Genomic DNA, 20361 nt, shown 5'->3' with positions numbered 1-20361 from the left:
ATTTCATTACTGATGGTTGTAAGCCACCATGTGGTTGCTGGGATTTGAACTCAGGACCTTTGGAAGAGCAATCGGTACTCTTAACCACTGAGCCATCTCTCCAGCCCTAACTCCAGCATTTGAGAGGTGGAGGCAGGAGAATAAATTTATCCTCTGCTCCTTTCAAGTTTGATGAGCCAGCCTGAACTATATGAGACCCTGTCTGGGTTGGTTTTTGTTTTTTGGTTTGGTTTTTTGTTTGTGTGTCTTGTTTTAAAATTTTTAATAATAAGCCGGGCATGGTGGCACATGCCTTTAATCCCAGCACTCGGGAGCCAGAGGCAGGCAGATCTCTGAGTTTGAGGACAGCCTGGTCTACAAAGTGAGTTCCAGGACAGCCAGGGCTACATAGAGAAACCTTGTCTCGAAAAACCAAAAAAAAAAAAAAAAAAAAAAAAAAAGAAAGAAAAAAATTTTTAATAAAATTTTTAATAAAAAAGCAAAAACAGAAGCTGGAGAGAGGCTCTTTAGCTAAGATCCATAAAAGTTCTTGGAGAACACACCGGTCCTAGTCCCAGCACCAACATAGAGACTTACAAACGGCTGTCTCTCCAGCTCCAACGCCCCTTCTGCCCTCATATACAGACATGCGTGGAGTGCACATACCCATAAACAACCACCCCATAGACATAAAATGTTTTAGTTAAATAAACCAAACCCGTGGGAACTGCTCTATAATCTCATCATCGGGTGTGCAGTCATTGGCCTCAGCATTCCACTATGTCGTATGTCCCGTTTCTGACTCCCTTCTCCCAGGAGTGAGAAAATGCCCACTACACTTTTCTGGGGGCGCGGGGGAGGGGGCGTCTTCTTCCGGGAACCAAGAAACTACTAGTTGCAATGGTGTCTGTCCTAACGGTGCTCCGCTGATGTGCCTCCACGTTTGTGGATGGCCTTCTTCACTGGAGTATATACAGCTCCACAAACGACCAGCCCGGTGTGGGCGAGGTCCCAGGATCTCAGTATGGACCGATGGGTGCGGCTCCGTGTAGGCACAGCATCCCTGAGCACCGTCTCCTAGTGACCGCCGGGCGCGCTGACTCTGCCGTCCGGGTCCCAGCGACTGCGCAGCGCGAGCACCCCCGCGGCCCCTCCCCTGGGCGCGCGCGCGACCTGGGCGCCATGGCGGCAGCGGTGGCAACCGTGCAGCGGCCTGAGGCTGAGACAGTCGAAGAGGCCTCAAATCTTCAGTGGCCGCTACCACCGGAGCATCGCCCTTCCGGGGCAGCGACCGGACCAGGCGATGATGAAGACGCCCCGGTGCGACCACTGTGCAAGCCGCGGGGCATCTGTTCCCGTGCCTACTTCTTGGTGCTGATGGTGTTCGTGCACCTGTACTTGGGCAACGTGCTGGCCCTGCTGCTCTTCGTGCACTACAGCAATGGAGACGAGAGCACAGACCCCGGACCCCAGCGCCGGGAGCAGAGCCCCCAGCCAGTGCCAACCTTGGGTCCCCTCACCCGGCTGGAGGGCATCAAGGTAAGAACATCCCCCCCCCCCCCCGACTCCCGCCCCGGGCGCTGAGCGGAGCTTCAAGCACTGCCAAGCCGAGGCAAAAGGAACCGTGGCTCAGCTCTGGGCCACCACGGTGCTCCTTGCATCACTGTGTGCGGGTCACGCGCGCGCCTACTTACTTTGCTACTGTCGCTCCCTGACACGGGACTTCTTGAGCAGTGCGGCCTGGCGCGCCAGCTGCCTGCTGTGTACTTTTCCTTTAGGTGGGATATGAGCGGAAAGTCCAGGTGGTCGCGGGCAGGGATCACTTCATCCGAACCCTCAGCCTCAAGCCGTTGCTTTTTGGTAAGTCTGCAGGACACTTCTGGGAAGGGCCGGGGAGGCTGCAGTGTCCACCCCAAAGCTTCTTTTGACCGTGTGTTTTCTATTTTGAACATGGCTGCTTCGTAGATGCGCTCTCTGAATCCAGTTTACTAAAGTAGAGCTCGCTTTTCCGTAACAGGACAGAGGTTCTTTTTCCACACTTCCCTCAGCAGACCCTTCAATCATAGGCTGGGCAGGCAGCACGACCCTGAGACAAATGTTCCAACTGTTTATTGAAGTTATCTTTGGGCAGTCTGTGCTATGAATCTATCACCTTCCAGATCAGGGCAGGGTGAGAGAGACTGATAACCAGGTGCCAGCTGACCTCGGGGGGGGCCTCTGGGGAGATCACATTCCCAAAGCTAATCCTGTGGTCTGATGAGAATCAGGCCGTCCATATTGCAATGAACTGATAACCCTCAAAGCCAGCAGCTCCCCAGAGGGGCACCATTCAAAGGCCCAGCTTCTTGTTTCCAGTATTCAAGATTCTTAGAATTCCTGTCTTCCACCCTTCATGGGCAGAGCTTATTAGGGTGACCTTTTTTAGCCACATCACACACAGCTCCTGTTTTCTGAGTTCTTAGTAAATGATAGGCTTCAAACACCTAACCATGGTGTTGTGAAGACCCCAAAGTCCTCCAAAGACTATCAATGTCACATTGTGAGGGCACTATGTCCACGGACCTTGCCCGGGTTAAATTTCTGCAACCCTAGCTGGGCAGTGGTGGCACCTGCCTTTAATCCCAGCACTTCGGAGGCAGAGGCAAGTGGATCTCTGAGTTCATGGCCAGCCTGATCTACAGAGCAAGTTTCAGGACAACTGAGACTGCACAGAGAAAACCTGTATCAAAACAACAATGACAGCAAACAAACAAAACAAAACAAAAACAATCTATCCATGGCCTTGGTGGTATGAATCAGCAGACCCAGGGCTGTCTTTGGCTGGGAATGGAGCTTGTAGAGAGCATTAAGAGGTCTTTGGGGAGATGGCTGAGCAGATAAAGGTACTACAATGCCTGACTGTCTAAATTCAACCCCTGCGACCCACATGGTAGAAAGCAAGGACCCAGTCCCACAAGTTGTCCTCTGCCCTGGTTACCAGGCTCCCACACTGCCCCGATTCTGGAAGGCGACAGATTAGTAGCAAATGCTGTCCAAAGATAACCTCAACAAGTGCTCTTCACCACCGAGCCAACTCTCCAGCCTCTTCTCCTTTTTTAAAGAGATGGCCTTTGCTTGTTTGTGCGTGTAATCTTCTCTTTGGCTCCGAGGGTGGTGCAGAGCACTAGTTATTCGTTACACAGAATCTGGGTTCCATTCCCAACATCCACACGGATCAACACCTCCTCAAGCACCAGGCACACACATGGTACACACATGGGACACGGACACACATGTAGGCAAAACAGTAGTACATATAAAAAAAAACAAACATGTCTTTAAAAATGTAAAACAAGAAGAGGACTGTGCAAAGCCGAATGCATGCTTCTACTGTCAGGCCAAGAGGGCCCTGGCGGGTGCTCTGGATAAGAACTATAAATAGCGATGTCCTGTGTATGCTGTTGTGAGAAGGGCCTACAAGGCTGTGAAGTGTTATTATCAATATTACCGTGAATAATGTAAAGCCTGTATCAGGTCTTAATTCAGGCATTGGAAACAGCTTCTTCTGAAGCTGGCATTGTAATGAGAAAGAAACAGGACAAACAGTTAACTGGATGTGATAAGGTAGTGACCACAGAGGAGGCAGAATTTTGCCCTGGGCTGAGACTTGTGATAGAGGAAGGAGGCCTCCCTGAGGGACAGTGAAGATCCAGCCTGGCAGGTCTTGAGAAAGAGAGACCCAGGCCCCCAGGCCCGTGAACAGACATGTTCGAGTGTTGAACTTTCATTAGTCAGCATGATATGTCTAATTCAAGCTTAGGTGAACCTTAAGACTAGAGGCCTTGGAATTTGCAGCTTGTCCTATAAAGAAGATAACTAAAGAGTCAGATTTGAAATCTCCAAGAGTAAATTACAAGCAGAAGAGATGAAAGGACTGTAAACCCTCTGCTGGGGCCATCAAAATGGGACCCAGGTTCTGGCAAAACTTTCAAAGGGTACAACTGAGGCTCTCAGCAACCTCAGGAGTGCTGCGTAACTCCTGAATGTGGGAGGGAGAGGCAGGAGGATCCTGAGTTTGAGGCCAACCTGGGCTACACAGCAAGTCTGTGCCTTGGCTACATATCAGAAGTGGGTGTCAACAAGCAAAACAACACCAGGACACCAGGACGGATGGACAGACAGACGACATTAGAGGCTTTATGGCTTCCTTTAATCCCAGCACTGGGGTTGAGGGGGCTGCGGGCAGAGTACAGAGGCAGATACATCTCTGAGTTCAAGGCTAACATGGTCTAAAAATATAGTTCCACACCAGTCAGGGTTACCAAAGAGTCCAAATCTCAAAACCAACCAACCAAAAACCAAAAATCAAAGGGGCTGGAGAAATTGTTTGTAGTTAAGAGCACTTGCTTCTATTGCAGAGGACCTGTCCCTGGCACCCAGGACACATATGTAGGTAGTGTGTGTGCGTGTGGCAGCTCATGACTGCTTTAACTCCTGTTCCGGTGAACCCAGCACTTCCAGGGTATAGGCACCACATGTGATCCATACATGCAGCCAACACACTCACATAATTTTTGTTTTACTTTTTTAAAAAAAAACAAAAACAAAGCCGGGCGTGGTGGCGCACGCCTTTAATCCCAGCACTCGGGAGGCAGAGGCAGGCGGATTTCTGAGTTCGAGGCCAGCCTGGTCTACAAAGTGAGTTCCAGGACAGCCAGAGCTATACAGAGAAACCCTGTCTCAAAAAAACAAACAAACAAAAACAAAACAAAACAAAACAAAAACAAGTTTTAGTGGCTGGAGCGATGGCTCAGAGCACTGGCTGCTCTTCCAGAGATCCTGAGTTCAATTCCCAGCAACCACATGGTAGCTCATAATCATCTATAATGAGATCTGGTGCCCTCTTCAGCCTGCAGACATACATACAGGCATATACAGCTGTATACATAATAAATAAATAAATCTTAAAAACAAAACAAAAAAAAACATGGGAAAGCCAGGCAGTGGTGGCACACGCCTTTAATCCCAGCATTTGGGAGGCAGAGGCAGGCAGATTTCTGAGTTCGAGGCCAGCCTGGTCTACAGAGTGAGTTCCAGGACAGCAAGAGCTATACAGAGAAACCCTGTCTCGAAAAAAAAAAAAAAAACAACTCCCCTCTCCACCATCACCAAAAAAAAAAAAAAAAAAAAAAAAAACATGGGAAGAAGGAATGTAGCCAGCTGGTAGTACACTTGCCTGTCTATCTAAAGTGGCTGTAGGTTTAAACTTCAGCACCAAGCACAACAACACAGTAGGGATAGTAGTGTAGGCCTGGAATCGCAGCACTCTGCCAGAAGAAGAAAGAAAATCAGGAGTCTGAGGTTATCCTTAGCAAGCTTGAGGCCAGCCTGGGCTATGTAAGACTGTTGTGAGGGGTTAGAGGTCAGGAGCTCAGGCTCATAGAGCCCCAGCTTACTCTCTGAGTCCTCATTTCTCCCCCAAACATTTACATTGCTTACTGATCCCTTGCTGGGAGATATCTCAGGTTTCACCATGAAAGCCCTGGGGCAGCCCAGCGTGGTAGCACAGGCCTTTAATCCCAGCCAGAGGCAAGCGGATTTCTGAGTTCAAGGCCAGCCTACAAAGTGAGTTCCAAGACAGCCAGGGTTATACAGAGAAACCCTGTCTGGGGGTGGGGTGGGGTGGGGGGTGGGGGGCATTCATTTATAGCTGTGAACTGCTAATCCCAGCTCTTGGAAGGTGGATGCAAGAGGAGGACTGGGAGTTCAAAGTCAGCCTGGCTGTCTTAGTTACCTTTCATTAGCTATGAAGAGACGCCATGACCAAGCCAGCAGAGCAGGAAGAGTTTATTGGGCTTATATGTTTCAGAGGGTAAATCCATGAGCATCGTGCCGGGGCTTGTGGCTGTAGGCAGCCATGGCGATGGAGCAGTAACTGGAGTTTACATCTGACCCACTTGGCTCAAGGCAGAGAGCCAACTGGGAATTATCCTGGGCTTTTGAAGTTTCAAAGCCCACCGCCTCCAATGGCACACCTCCAACAAGGCCACACCTCCTATTCCTTTCCAAACAGTTCTATCAACTGAGGACCAAATATTTAAACAAGAATCCTGGGGGAAGTGGGGGGGGGCGCATTCTGATTCAAAGTGTCACCCTGGGCTACATAAGACCCTCTTTCATGGGCTGGTGAGATGGCTCAGCAGTTAAGAGCACTGGCTGCTCTTCCAGAGGTCCTGAGTTCAATTCCCAGCAACCACATGGTGGCTCACAACCATCTGTAATGGGATCCAATGCCCTCTTCTGGTGTGTCTGAAGACAGCTACAATGTATTCACATACATAAAATAAATAATAATTAAAAAAAGAAAAAGACCCACTTTCAAAACAAAAAGCAATCTAGTTTTGGAAAAGAGAAACCACAGGGCAGGTTGGTCTAAAGCCCGGCAGCTCCAGGATGCTACAGTGCCCAGGGAAGAGCAGAGTGTGCCTGTCTTCTGTACTTGCCTGTCTGCCATCCATTGGCCTGATGCCCACTGTCATCCTCAAGAGGTAGGCAGAGGGCTGGCGAGATGGCTCAGTGGTTAAGAGCGCCGACTGCTCTTCCGAAGGTCCAGAGTTCAAATCCCAGCAACCACATGGTGGCTCACAACCATCCGTAACGAAATCTGGCGCCCTCTTCTGGAGTATCTGAGGACAGCTACAGTGTACTTACATATAATAAATAAATCTTAAAAAAAAAAAAAAAAGAGAGGTAGTCAGAGCTAGAGAGAATGGCTCGCTCTGAGCCTAGCCCTGCTGCTCTTAGCTCCCAATCTGTGACATACCAGATGCCCAAGGGATGTGAACTGAAACAAGCCTCCCCCACCCCATCTCGGTGGAAGAAAAATTCTTCAGTGCAGAGAAGAGCCCACACAAGCTCTCTCTCTCATCCTGGCTTTGTTTTGCTTGTTTATATTTTCTGATAATTCAATAGCCCAGACATGGACTTAGAACTTGCTATGTAGCCCAGGTTGGTCTCCTCTTGCCTCTTCCTCGCATGGTCAGGAGTTACAGGCCTGTACAGAAACTGAATCTTTGTTGTCGTTTTGAGACAGTGTAATACTGACTATGCTGGAGCTTGCTATGTAGACGGGTTCAAAACTCACAGCAATAGCCGGGCGTGGTGGCGCACGCCTTTAATCCCAGCACTCGGGAGGCAGAGGCAGGCGGATTTCTGAGTTCGAGGCCAGCCTGGTCTACAAAGTGAGCTCCAGGACAGCCAGGGCTACACAGAGAAACCCTGTCTCGAAAAACCAAAAAAAAAAAAAAAAAAAAAAAACTCACAGCAATCCTCATGCCTCGGCCTCCAGAACACACCAAACCACAACACCACAAACTGGAGAGATGGTTCAGAGGTTAAGAGCACTGGTTGCTCTTCCAGAGGTCCTGAATTTGATTCCCAGCAACCATGTGGTGGCTCACAACCATCTGTAGTGGGTTCTGATGCCCTCTTCTGGCATGGAGGTGTACATGCAGTTAGAGCACTCATATACATAAAATAAGTAAATACATCTTAAAAAAAAAAAAAAAAAAACAACAGCATGCACTACCACACCATGCTGAGAATAATCGCTTTCCTACAGTGGCTCTGTTTTCTCTTAACCGACCCCTCCCACTCTGCTTTTTGAGGTAGGGTCTTACTGGGTAGCCCTAGCTACTCGCTAGCTATGGGTTTATAACTGATCATCCTCCCATCCAATATCAGGTCTGGAGAATCACAGACCTATGATATGATGTGACTTTTTCTTTTTCGGGGGGTAGGGGTGGGGGAGCAGGATTTCTTTCTTATTAACATAGTCTCTCACACTAAAGCTCAGGCTGCCTCAGAACTCACTATGAACCAAAGATAATCCTCTTGCTTTCCCCTTCTCAAGGTTGGAATGTCAGGTATGAGCCACCACTTCTAACATGTATGTATGTGCACGTACACGTGTATACATATATGTACAGAGGCTACAGGTCAACTCCGCATGTCATTTTTTATATTTTATTATTATTATACATGTGTGTGGACATGGATCCAGGCACACATGCAGAACTTGCCTGTGGAGGACAGAAGTCGGCTTTCTGGGGTCAGTTCTCTCCTACGTCATGGATTGAGCATTGAGTTCGGGTGTTTGTTTGTTTGTTTGTTTGTTTGTTTGTTTGTTTTTCAAGACAGGGTTTCTCTGTGTAGCCCTGGCTGACCTAGAACTTACTTCGTAGAACAGGCTGGCCTCGAACTCAGAAATCCGCCTACCTCTGCCTCCCAAGTGCTGGGATTAAAGGCGTGTGCCACCACGCCCGGCTTGAGCTCGGGGTTTTGTGGCGAGTGCCTTTGCCCACTGAGATTGTCTCACCAACAGCTTTCCCTTGGTTGTTTTTTTTCTTTTTGGTTTTGGTTTCTCTGCACAGCCCTAGCTGTCCTGGAACTCACTCTGTAGACCAGGCTGGCCTCAAACTCAGAAATCTGCCTGCCTCTGCCTCCCAAGTGCTGGGAATAAAGGCATGTGCCACCACTGCCCAGCTTTCTCCTTGGTATTTATTTATTTATTTATTTTTGGTTTTTGGTTTTTGGTTTTTCAAGACAGGGTTTCTCTGTATAGCCCTGGCTGTCCTGGAACTCACTCTGTAGACCAGGCTGGCCTCAAACTCAGAAATCCGCCTGCCTCTGCCTCCTGAGTGCTGGGATTAAAGGCGTGTGCCACCACGCCCAGCACCCCTTTTTTTTGTTTTTTTTTTAAAGATTTATTTATTTATTATATGTAAGTACACTGTAGCTGTCTTCAGACACTCCAGAAGAGGGCGAGTTACGGATGGTTGTTAGCCACCATGTGGTTGCTGGGATTTGAACTCTAGACCTTTGGAAGAGCAGTCGGGTGCTCTTACCCACTGAGCCATCTCACCAGCCCACCCCTTGGTTTTTAAAGACACAGTTTCACACTAAACCTGTAACTCACTGATTAAGCTCGTCTGGCTGGCCAGTGGGCACCTCGGGTCATCCTTGCCTCGCCTTTTCCTTGGGTGCTGGAGCTCCTAACACAGGTTCTAAGCTGTCATGGTTGGCACGCCTTTTATCCCAGCACCTGAAAGCAGAGGCAGAGGGAGCCCAAGCTCAGTAAGATCCTGTCTCAAAACCAATGAATGCAACCCAGGCCCTCACCCTTGCCAGGCAAGTGCCCCACCCCGCTGATGGAGCTGTCACCCAGCCCGGCCCCTGTTAATCTTCCTTTGGAGAACTCTTGCTCTGTGCCCCAGACCTACCCACAAATTAATGATCTTTGGAGCTAGCGAGATGACAGCAGTGGTTAAGAGCACTTTCTGCTCTGGCAGAGGACCCAGGTTCAGTCAGCTCATAGCCTGTCTATAGACTCCCTGCCAGAGGGTCTGACACCTTCTTCTTGCCTCTGCAGTCATTAGTCACGCACACGCTGTACGTGGGCAAACATGAAGGCAAAACACCAAACATGTCAAATAAATAACATTCTTTTCAAATTGGCAGTTTTTTGGTCTCAGTCTCCTGAGCACTTGGGGTTCCCTGTGTGACCCCAGACCTGGCAGAATTTCTAGCCCCTATCCATGGTACCAGGGGTGGTGTTACCCATAGAGAGCCAGCCACAAGGTTTGATGGTCTCAGCTCTACACATAAACTGTAGTTACCAACAGGTGGCCCCCTGCACCTTCCTGCTAACGCTCACTTCCTGTATTGCAGTCCTGGAAGGAGCTCACATGACATCAGGGAACAGCCATGTTACATGGTGATCATCAACTCTGATGAGGGTAGGGATCCCAAATTCAACTGCTCTAGTCTTGAGTCACATCACAGTGCCCATAGCCAGAGTGTGTGCTGTGGTGCCGGTCTGTCCTTCACTGTAGACTGAATTATGGGACTAAAGGGTGAGCTAGGTTGTCCCCAGGAGTGCTCTCTCTGGCCTCTCCACACGGCTAATTAAGATGCTCAGCCCTCTGAATCAGGCTCCCAGGAAGCCATTCTCCTTACACAGTTTCTGTTTGTTGAGAATCTCACGAAGCCAGGAACTCTCTGTATAGCCAAGGTTGACTTTGATCTCTGGATCCCCCTGCCTCTATGCTCCACGCGCTGGTTTGGCAGGTACCCACCACCACTCCCCGCTTGTCCTTATTTGTTTGTTTCTATTGATGTTCTAGCAGTACTACACCACCCTAAAGAAGTATGTTTTTAGCTGGGCGTGGTGGCTCATGCCTTTAATCCCAGCACTCGAGGCCAGCCTGGTCTACAAAGTGAGTTCCAGGACAGCCAGGGCTATCAGAGAAACTCTGTCTCAAAAAACCAAAAAAAAAAAAAGAAGTATGTTTTTTTTATTCTATTCAAGCTTAGAACACAGGTCTCTCTCCTACATGCGTCATGCATGGTTCACACACGTGTATATGATGCATAAAGGCAGGGACTGGAGAGATGGCTCAGTGGGGGCACTGCTTGCCAGGGAAGTTCACAAAACCCACGTAAAAGCTGGGCACACTATGACACACCTGTAGTTCTGGTATTCCGATGAGAGGTGGAGATAGGAGAATCCTGGACTTGCAGGGCCCCTAGCCTACTGGCACATGCAATGGCGAACAACCGGAAAAGAGGCCTGTCTCACACACTCTCCAGAGTCCCTGATAGGAAACATGTCCAGGACGCCTTGGGTAAGGCTGCAAGTCACTAATGGTCCCTATTTCAGCTGCTATGCTGCATAGCAGGGGAGGTGACACGGGAGTGAGGATGCAGGTCCTGCTGCCCAGCCTCCACCTGTGTGCCCCCCACAGCAGCCTGTTTTGGGGGGTTCCTCCCCATCAGTTTACATGGTCCCCCCAGGAATGATTCAAAATGGGTGTGGTTTGACTATGACATTGAATATAGTGGAGACATTATGCCAAGACCCACTCTGGGTACTCCGGGGGGGAGGTCTTGACATCTGCTGTGACACAGATCGACGGTAGCACACAGGGAAGTCTCTATGGAGGATAGTTAGTTCACCAGGAAAAGCCACACCTGGCTATGAAGGCCACACAGCTGGCTTACAAGGCTTGTCACTGGCTGCGACATGTTAATGACTCTGTGGTGTGGGAGAAGCTGGGTGATCAAGTGGAGCCTCTTGTGTTCCTAGCACTGCCTTATAGCAAGGAATACTCTGGTTGCTGGGCAACAGCACTGTGGTCACCTAGCAACAGCTCTGCAGCCTGGCTGACTGCTTGGGCCACATCTCATACCTCAGCCCTTCCCCCCTTTATCTCCTGCCTCCTCCCTCTAACCCAGGCTTTTTTCCAGCTTTCCAGTGCACCTCCCCCACCAGCTTCTTAATCATCCCCATCCAGAGAGGGCTAAGGGAGGGCCCCACACCCTGGATTTTTACCTCCGACCCAGATGGAGCATGTGGTCCACCCCCACCTCCGGCACCCCCGCCCCATACTGAAAGTTCTTTGACACCGCAGCCTCTGGCGCAGTGTCCTGCGCCCTGGCCTTTGAGTTCTGAAAGAACTCCATTCTCGCTGCTACTGATAATCCAGAGCTCCGGGAGGGGCTTGCTCTGCCCAGAGGGAGCTGAACAAAAGCTGTTCCGAGGCGAGTTAAGCTGCGATGGAACAAGCCGCCTTGTGACCTTTAGGCTTCATCTCTTGCCAGCATCCCTTGGGCAGACAGAGCTTCCACAATTTACTGGAATGGAGCCCGGGGGTCTCTGTTCCAGTGGCATCCCTCCTGTCCTATCTTGACATTCAAGAGACTTTGATAGTTTCTGGTAACAGAACAAGAAACCAAAAGCACAGGTTCTCTGCCCCCGGGTACTTGCTTCTCTCTGCCAGGAACACTAACAAAAACAAATCTTCATTTCTTCCCTCCCCCACACCAATACCCAATACTGATAGATGACAAAAGGATTGGAACTGGCCTTCCAGAGCAGGCCCTGGCTGGGGGACCACACACATCCGAGCTACTCTGCACCTGGGAGCCTCTGCCCTTTTTCTCAAAGCACTTGGGGTTAAAGACGGGGCAGAGGAAGACTCACAGGGCATTGGGTGGCATCCCTTGGGCAAGGTGGGGCAACAGGAAATCCGCCATTGAATAGCCTTGGCTGCTATGTCATGGGCTGGGTCAGATGCATCTCAGGGTGTCCAGTGTCGTGGTACAGTGCCATGGCTTTGTCATACACTCTGTTAGGTGCTAAGTGCTATGTCAGTATACGATGCCACTGTGTCAAAGCCTCTATCAGTTTCCTTGTCTTGGTCTTAATGAGCTGGGGTTAAGGGCTGTGTCCACTCAGAAAGTTCTGAGGGTTTTTGCAAAACTCTCACGTCCCTGCACCTGCCTAATTAGACCCCAACTGACTGACTTAACTTGTTTGCTTGCTCTGTTTTGTTTTATCTAAGACATGGTCTCTTGTAGCTCAGGCTGGGATTGAATTTGCTATGTGGCAGAAGGTGATCTTGAACTTCTGACCCTCCTCCAGCTCCCAAGTCCTGGGATTGCAGGTGTGTCTCACCACACCCAGTTTTATGTGGTGCTCGCTAGGAATCAAATCCAGGGCTTTGTCATCAAGGGGGCGGGGTTAGAATTATCTCCATGGATTCGCAGATTCCTGGTACTTAATAATAAAGAAATCTGGGCTCCGGGCCTGCATCTTCCTCCGCCCCCCTTTTTCATTTCTATTTTAAGTTCTCTGTCTTTAGCAACCAAGAGATGAAAACTGATAAGCAACTGAACCAGCCTATTGGTCAGCAGCGCAGCTAGCGTCTGTCTGCTCACAACCTTTTATGGTCCTGCAGGTTAGATGGGCGTCTTTATCCTGTTCTATCTTCAATGTTACCACATCTGGAGCCCCAACACCTACCCTTGGAAATTAACTGTGATTTCCAATCTGGTTCTGGGTATAATATCTGGGTGGTCCTGGATAGAGCACTGATCTTTCTGTGCTTGGGATTCTTCCCATACTGCAGAGGTACAGGACCTGGCTGGAGAGATTACAGAGCTGTCAGGAATGCTTAGCAAAGTACCGAAGTAACGTTGGCAGAGTGTGATTGGCTGTGGTCATTATTAAAAATGGCTCCCATCTTGTCATAGGGCCAGTCTTCTTGGCAGTGTTGCTGTGTCATCCTAGAGGCATGGCAGAGAGATGGCAGGCTACTCTGCAGGAGGCAGTACAACCTTTTTCTCTGCTGGCTTCTTATCTCTCAAGGGTATCCTTTTCCTTCCTTCCTTTCTTTCTTTCTTTCTTTCTTTCTTTCTTTCTTTCTTTCTTTCTTTCTTTCTTTCTTTCTAAGGTTATGTAGGTGGGGCCAGGAAGCATCTGGGCTGTGAGATGTGGGTTGTTCACTTTTGAGGTTCAGGGTCTAGCTCCTTTAAACCACCTGCCAGCAGTGGCTGGTGTGTGGACAAAGTCCTAGGGCCAACAGTCTTTTCTCAGGGTATGGAGGGACTGGAGCATCCTAAGCGATACCCACTGACTTCTCAGTACTAATACTTGAACAGAGCTCCGCTCTACCCAGAGCAGTGATTCTCAAACTGTGGGTAGTGATCCCTTTGAATATCACACAATTACAATTCATAACTAGTGGGAAAAAAAAACAATTATAAAGTTGCAACAAGCTAGGCGTGGTGGCACACGCCTTTAATCCCAGCACTTGGGAAACAGAGGCAGGCAGATTTCTGAGTTCTAGGCCAGCCTGGTCTACAGAGTGAGTTCCAGGACAGTGATGGCTACACAGAGAAACCCTGTCTGGAAAAACAAACAAACAAACAAACAAACAAACAAATAAAGTTGCAACAAAAAATAATTTTATGGCTGGGGATCACCACAACATGAGGAGCTATATTAAAGGGTGGCAACATCAGGGAGGCTGAGGACCACTGCTCTAAGTATTGGATGTCTTAGATGATGCTGAAAGGAAGACTAAAAGCAAGAACCAGTCACGATCCCTCTGGTCTTCAAATATAAATGCAGCCAGGGGGGTGGTGTATAGGCCTTTTAGTCTAGGCACTTGGCACCTGGTCAACGTAGCAAGTTCCAAGCCTGGGTATGTATATATATATATATATATATATATATATATATATATATATACACACACACACACACATACATATATACATATATACATACATACCCAGGAAGAAGTCAAGCTGAGTGTGTTGATACACACCTGTAATCTTTTTTTTTTTTTGGTTTTTCGAGACAGGGTTTCTCTGTCTGTGTAGCCCTGGCTGTCCTGGCACTCACTTCGTAGACCAGGCTGGCCTCAAACTCAGAAATCCACCTGCCTCTGCCTCCCGAGTGCTGGGATTAAAGGCATGCGCCACCACGCCCGGCTCACACCTGTAATCTTAGCACTTAGGAGACCAAGATGGAAGGACCAGAATAGTTCAAGGATATCCTCAGCTACATAGCAAGGCCGAGGTCATACTGGACTCTGTGAGACACTGTCTCAAATACAATAGTAACCACAAAGTTGTCTGGAAGTTAGGGTGTACCTCAGTGGTAGAGCATTTGCCTAGTATGTGCAAGGTCCTGGGTTCAATCCCCAGCACTGTCGGAAAAGAAAAAAAAAAAAAAAAGAGGTCAACCCTCTGCTGTTCAAGTTCACCCTGCAGCCTTCAGGTCCATGCTGAGGTGGTGGATCAGTGGATCTCTGGCTTAGGCCTAGCTCACTCCCATGAGCAGCCCTCCCCTCCTTAAAAGTGTGTATTGTCACCAAATGAGATAGGACAAGAGACCTCTTATCCCAAACACTGATAAGAACCTTGTAGGGCAACTCAACCTTAATAGATGGTCTGCCAGGTGCCTACGCCCTCAATCCCAGCACTCAAGAGACAGAGACGGGCAGATCTCTATGAGTTTTGAGGCCAGCCTGGTCTACAGAGCAAATTTCAGGCCAGCCAGGATTATACAGTAAGACCCTGTTCTCAGAAACAGCAAACTGCAGATTGGTGGACGGAAAGTGGCCACCCAAGGACAGACGGGGGTAGAAGGAGTACTTGATGCCCAGTACTCCAGCTCAGTCATCAGCATCACCCCCCCCACACACACACACACACACCCTCTTCCTGCAGAAATCCCAGGCTTCCTGAGTGACGAGGAATGTCGACTCATCATCCACCTGGCACAGATGAAAGGCTTACAGCGAAGCCAGATCCTGCCCACGGAGGAGTACGAGGAGGCGATGAGCGCCATGCAGGTCAGCCAGCTGGACCTCTTCCAGCTGTTGGATCAGAACCACGACGGTCGCCTGCAGCTCCGAGAGGTTAGGACCCCACCGGCCATGTGGGTGGGTACTGGAGAAAATGCCTAAAATGACCGTTCCAGTTGCCAGGAGTCTGGTCTAGCTTAGCCCTGGCCTCTGCAATCAAATGCTACCCCAGGCTTGCTTGGACATGCCCCCAGCCTGGGGTCCATCCACTTTCTCCTCTGACAGTCCCTTACTGCCCCAGAGACTCCAGAGGATGGCAAGGAAGTCCCTTCATAGGGAAGGCTGTTATCACTAGTTATTTTTAGAAGCGTACCTTCTGCGGGCTGAGTTTCTTGCTGCCATGTCTAAAGGTGATGATAGAGTTAAGTCCCGAGTACCAGTCAGCCTGCATCTTTCTCTCCCACACCCTCACCTAAGGACTCCTGAGAGCGGATGTCGTTCACTTCTCACACTGGACCTGCTTTCTCATGGCTATCACTGGACTGCACAGAGGCCTCGGCGTTCCTGTGTCTTCTTCACTCATGCCCTGGCACTGAAACCTTTAGCTCTACAGCAAGCCCCGTGTCCTGTCTGTTTTGGTGACTCTTTGCTACTATGCTTTAGGTCCTGGCCCAGACTCGCCTGGGAAATGGACGGTGGATGACTCCAGAGAACATTCAGGAGATGTACTCTGCAATCAAGGCAGACCCCGATGGTGATGGTGAGCGCACACCTTCCACTGTTCCGTGCTTGTGAGCTGTCTCCTCCCAGGAGCACGCCCTGAAAAGTGCAGGGGCCCCTCCCCTGCAGCAGGCAGCTTTCATGCCCAGCTTTGAAAGTGCACAGAGTTAGGGATGTGAGGATCTGGGTTTCTATCGAACCTGGAGTGAAAATTCACCTGGAGCCTGTGGCTGGCTCTCAGTCTAGGCCAAAGGATAGAAGAATTACAGCAAAGCCACCCACTCTTCCAGAACCCCAGAGGGATACCTCTGCTTAGTGGTCTGAGCAGGAAGAGAGGAGTCTTCTCATCTGTGGGGTGGTCAGGAGTTTGGGGTTTTTTTTTGCTAGGGTAACTGGTATTGTAGCAGGAAGGGCTGGCCAACATGGTTCCTCCCAGGATGGGACTTGAGGGGACTTCTGGCGACTAGCCCTGCTTTCACACTACAGTGTGAAAGGCCCTGGGAGAGACTCAGCACAGGCTGACCTCTCTCCTCACACTCTATAGGTTGGAGCATGGCTCACACTGCTACAGGACAGGTGGCAGAGCCCAGGGCCATCTTGGTCATGTGGCCCAAATGTCCTACAGAGACCCTGCTCTGGCTGTCTGGGTTTTCGGGACCAAATCAAGGTTTAAACAGAAAACAAACTTCTCTGGGTCTTCCCTCAGGGCCCGATGTGACAGAAACCAGGTTCATCTGACCCGAGTCCAGGTGGGGACACATGGCCCCCCAGTGCCTGAGGCCAGGGGCTGCCGCTACCTTTGGGGTAGGTAGGGAGGTGCCGCCTGCCACTGTGCTTCTCCACATTGGCCTGGCATTAGGCACTGATGAGGGTGCTCTGCGCAGGCGTGCTGAGTCTGCAGGAATTTTCCAACATGGACCTCCGAGACTTCCACAAGTACATGAGGAGCCATAAGGCAGAATCCAATGAGCTGGTGAGGAACAGCCACCACACATGGCTCCACCAGGGAGAGGGAGCGCATCACGTCATGCGTGCCATCCGCCAGAGGTGAGCATCGCAATCATCCTTCCTGGGGCAGGGTGGCCTCACAAGTCCTTTGCCAGAGCCAAAGGGACGGAACTGATGGGGACTCTGAAGAACAGGCAGCTATTGAATGCACATTAGCCTGACTGTGGGCAAACAAACTGTCTTAGAAATAAATCAAGCCTGGCATGGTGCCACATGCCTTTAATCCCAGCACTCAGGAGGCAGAAGCAAGTGGATGTCTATGAGTTCGAGGCCAGCCTGGTCTACAAAGCAAGTCCAGGACAGCCAGGGCTACAGAGAGGAAACCTGTCTTGAAAATAAAAATCAATCGAATATTTATTTTCTGTTAATTAGGAAAATGAGGACTTATTTCTGATCAGAGAATCCCTGTCCCTTGAACAGACATCGTCATAAGCCAGGCTAAGACCGCATGCCCGTCATCCTGCAGTCTGTAGCTAAGGCCTGACACTAGGGAGTGAAACTGTCTCAGAAACCCTGGAAAGATGAGGAAAGGACATGGCTTGGTTGGTCAAGGGCTTGCCTAGCCTGTGATCACACTGCAGAAAACCAGGCCTTGCTGCGCACAGCTCCAATCCCAGAACTTGGGAGGCAGAGATGGAGGCATCAGGAGTTTAAGATTGGCCTAGGCTACAGAGTTCCAGGCCGACACGGGGCTGCATTAGATCCTATCTAAATAATAACAGGAAGAAAACAAAAGATAAAAACAGAGGCTTTTAAATGAACAACTTTATTCCAGAGAGGAATCTTAACCTCTCCTCCTCCTCCTGAGGGTATGGCCATCTTGTTTTCTCAATTAATTGGATTCTCTGTGACTGGCAGCCTGGGATATAAAGAGGTCAACACCACCATCACAGACCAGAGTCTTTGTGCTCTCCTCCCTCCCTCCCTCCCTCCCTCCCTCCCTCCCTCCCTCCCTGTGTGTGTGTGTGTGTGTGTGTGTGTGTGTGTGGTGTGTGTGTGTGTGGTGTGTGGTGTGTGTGTGTGGTGTGTGTGTGTGTGTGTGTAAGGTCTCATGTATCCCAGACTCACCTCAAAGTTGCCACCTGCTTCTGCCTCCGAGTCCCAAGTCCTGGGGTTACAGGCACACACCACATCAGTTTCTGGTGTGCTAGGATCAAACCTAAGACCTTGTACATGTTAGGCAAGCCCACAACGATGAAATCATTACATGACAGCCTTCCTGCTCTTAGAAATCAAGTCCAGCATGGCTCGTGGGACTTCCAGGGGAGGTGGGCAGGGGTAAAGCTTGTGGCTGGCCCAGGATGCACCTTGGTCAGCTCCTTCAGGTGGGCATCCTGCTGAATACCTGCTGCCTACCAGGGTCCTGCGCCTCACTCGCCTTTCCCCGGAGATTGTGGAGTTCAGTGAGCCACTACAGGTTGTACGATATGGTGAGGGAGGTCACTACCATGCCCATGTGGACAGCGGACCCGTGTACCCAGAGACCATCTGCTCCCATACCAAGCTGGTAGCCAATGAATCTGTACCGTTTGAGACCTCCTGTCGGCAAGTACCTCCCATGGGGGTGGGGTGGGGAGGTGGGGCTTCAGTTCCCAGCCCGGGTGCCTTGAGGACATGTATTACCTGCTATTGGACCAAGGACACACTGGGCCATTTGGTCAGCCATACCCCTACCTTTCCCCCAAGTCTCCTCTTCACTCTTTATGGAGTAACTAGAAAGTGGTAGCCCCTGGCCACTGTATCTATTTCAAATGAAAACAGATCTAGATATCCACGGATACTGGAAATTGGCCCTGTAAGCACTGGTCTTGACGCCATTGTTGGAGGTCCCTGCCTCAGTTTATACAGTTGTGCCCTCCTGCCTGCTCAGTCCTCCCAGTTGCAAGGAGACTTTACATGATATTCCTGCTACTATCAGCTTACTTTCCCCAGCCAGATCTTTGGTTTAAGGTCACAAACTTACCTAAGTGCACCTGTGATCTTGGCCACACAAGGAGAGTGACTCTGTGGGGAAGAGGGCTGGAGAGATGTCTTAGCTATCCTAGCCTGACCCTGTGGGCCCTGGGTATCCTGCCCACAAGTGGGAATGTCCACAGTTGGGGATCTACACAGCAGCCTCCCCCCTGCCTTACAGCTACATGACAGTGCTGTTTTATTTGAACAATGTCACCGGTGGGGGTGAGACCGTCTTCCCTGTGGCAGACAACAGGACCTATGATGAAATGGTAAGGGCCAGTGAGCTGTTCTATTACTCTTGGGCTGGTAGGACCTTGGGCAAGTGTGTACACACCCTTCCAGACCTGGGACGAGGGCACATCTGCCTGTTTTCCCTCCAGCCAACCTTGGCTGCCTGGTCCTGCAATGGCAGGCAGTCCATAAACAGCCTCACCTTGTTGCCTACAGAGTCTGATTCAGGATAATGTCGATCTCCGAGACACTCGAAGGCACTGTGACAAGGGCAACCTTCGTGTCAAGCCCCAGCAAGGAACTGCAGTCTTTTGGTACAACTACCTTCCTGATGGGCAAGGTGAGGGCTTTACTCATGGCCAGGTCTTCGGCTTCTCTGAGGGAACTCATCTCTCCCTCCTGCTCTCTTGGAGGACTGTTTCTGTTTCTGTGTTCCATAACCAGTGATTGCAAAGCACAGTAGCACTAGTACAGTATCTTGGGTTATCTCCGCCCACCGCCCTTGCGCACCAGCCTTCCTGCTGTCTGGGGTAGGGAAACTTCTCTCCACAACCCAGGCTGGGAAGAGCTATGGCCAGGCTCAGAATCAAGGAAGCTTGGTTTTAAGGGCCAGTATGTTGACCATGCCTTAGTGGGTGAGACGCCAAGTCCTTCCATGGGGATTAGATGTGTGCACAGCTCAGGCTGAGCCAATCTAGAGTTTTCCCCTCCCTAACTTGTCCTTTGTTCATGTCACCTCCTTACCCCAGGCTGGGTGGGTGAAGTGGACGACTACTCGTTGCATGGGGGCTGCCTGGTCACCCGCGGCACCAAATGGATCGCTAACAACTGGATCAATGTGGACCCTAGCCGGGCACGGCAAGCCTTGTTCCAGCAGGAGATGGCTCGACTGGCTCGGGAAGGTGGCACGGACTCACAGCCCGAGTGGGCCTTGGACCGGGCCTACAGTGATGCCCGTGTGGAGCTCTGACGCAAGGCCCTGAAGCGAGTCACCCGCTGCCCAATGTCAAAGACCCTGCAGGTCCTCTGTCCTACTGCAGACTGAAGTTCTGGCCGACCTCTTGCCCTAGTCCTCCCTGCCTGCAGCCGCGATCAAAGGCGCAGTTCCTACATTCTCGTTATTTATTGGTGTACAGCCTCCATGCTGCTCCGTTAAATAAAACTACAGGGCTTCCAGCCAGGGGCCGGCGAGCTAAGCGCCCGCTTGGGGGAGGGGAGGCCCACCGCCCCTCCCGGCTAGTCTCACGCGTGTGTGTGTGGGGGGGGTGACTCTGATCCGGCCAATCAGGAGCGAGATCGCGTGGGGGCAGGGTCGTCATTGGACGTCCGA

At 50.4% G+C, this 20361-nt stretch overlaps 1 protein-coding gene across 1 annotated transcript; it reads left to right on the top strand.

Annotated features, from left to right (window-relative positions):
- The first annotated feature begins 1115 nt into the window (after window positions 1-1115).
- On the top strand, window positions 1116-20211 carry P4htm (prolyl 4-hydroxylase, transmembrane). The gene is made up of 9 exons (XM_021172880.3): window positions 1116-1518; window positions 1758-1839; window positions 15040-15230; window positions 15780-15876; window positions 16721-16883; window positions 18204-18389; window positions 18979-19069; window positions 19248-19371; window positions 19781-20211. Exons 1-9 carry the CDS (start codon window positions 1162-1164, stop codon window positions 19999-20001), a joined length of 1512 nt encoding a protein of 503 aa, XP_021028539.3. The 5' UTR covers window positions 1116-1161; the 3' UTR covers window positions 20002-20211.
- Window positions 20212-20361: the final 150 nt, after the last annotated feature.

The sequence above is a fragment of the Mus caroli genome, unplaced genomic scaffold, assembly GCF_978045245.1.
Source record: "Mus caroli unplaced genomic scaffold, Mus_caroli_1 scaffold_11, whole genome shotgun sequence".
Taxonomy (NCBI): Eukaryota; Metazoa; Chordata; class Mammalia; order Rodentia; family Muridae; genus Mus; species Mus caroli.
Note: the sequence above shows the minus strand (reverse complement) of the source record. Positions and strands in the feature narration are given on the sequence as shown.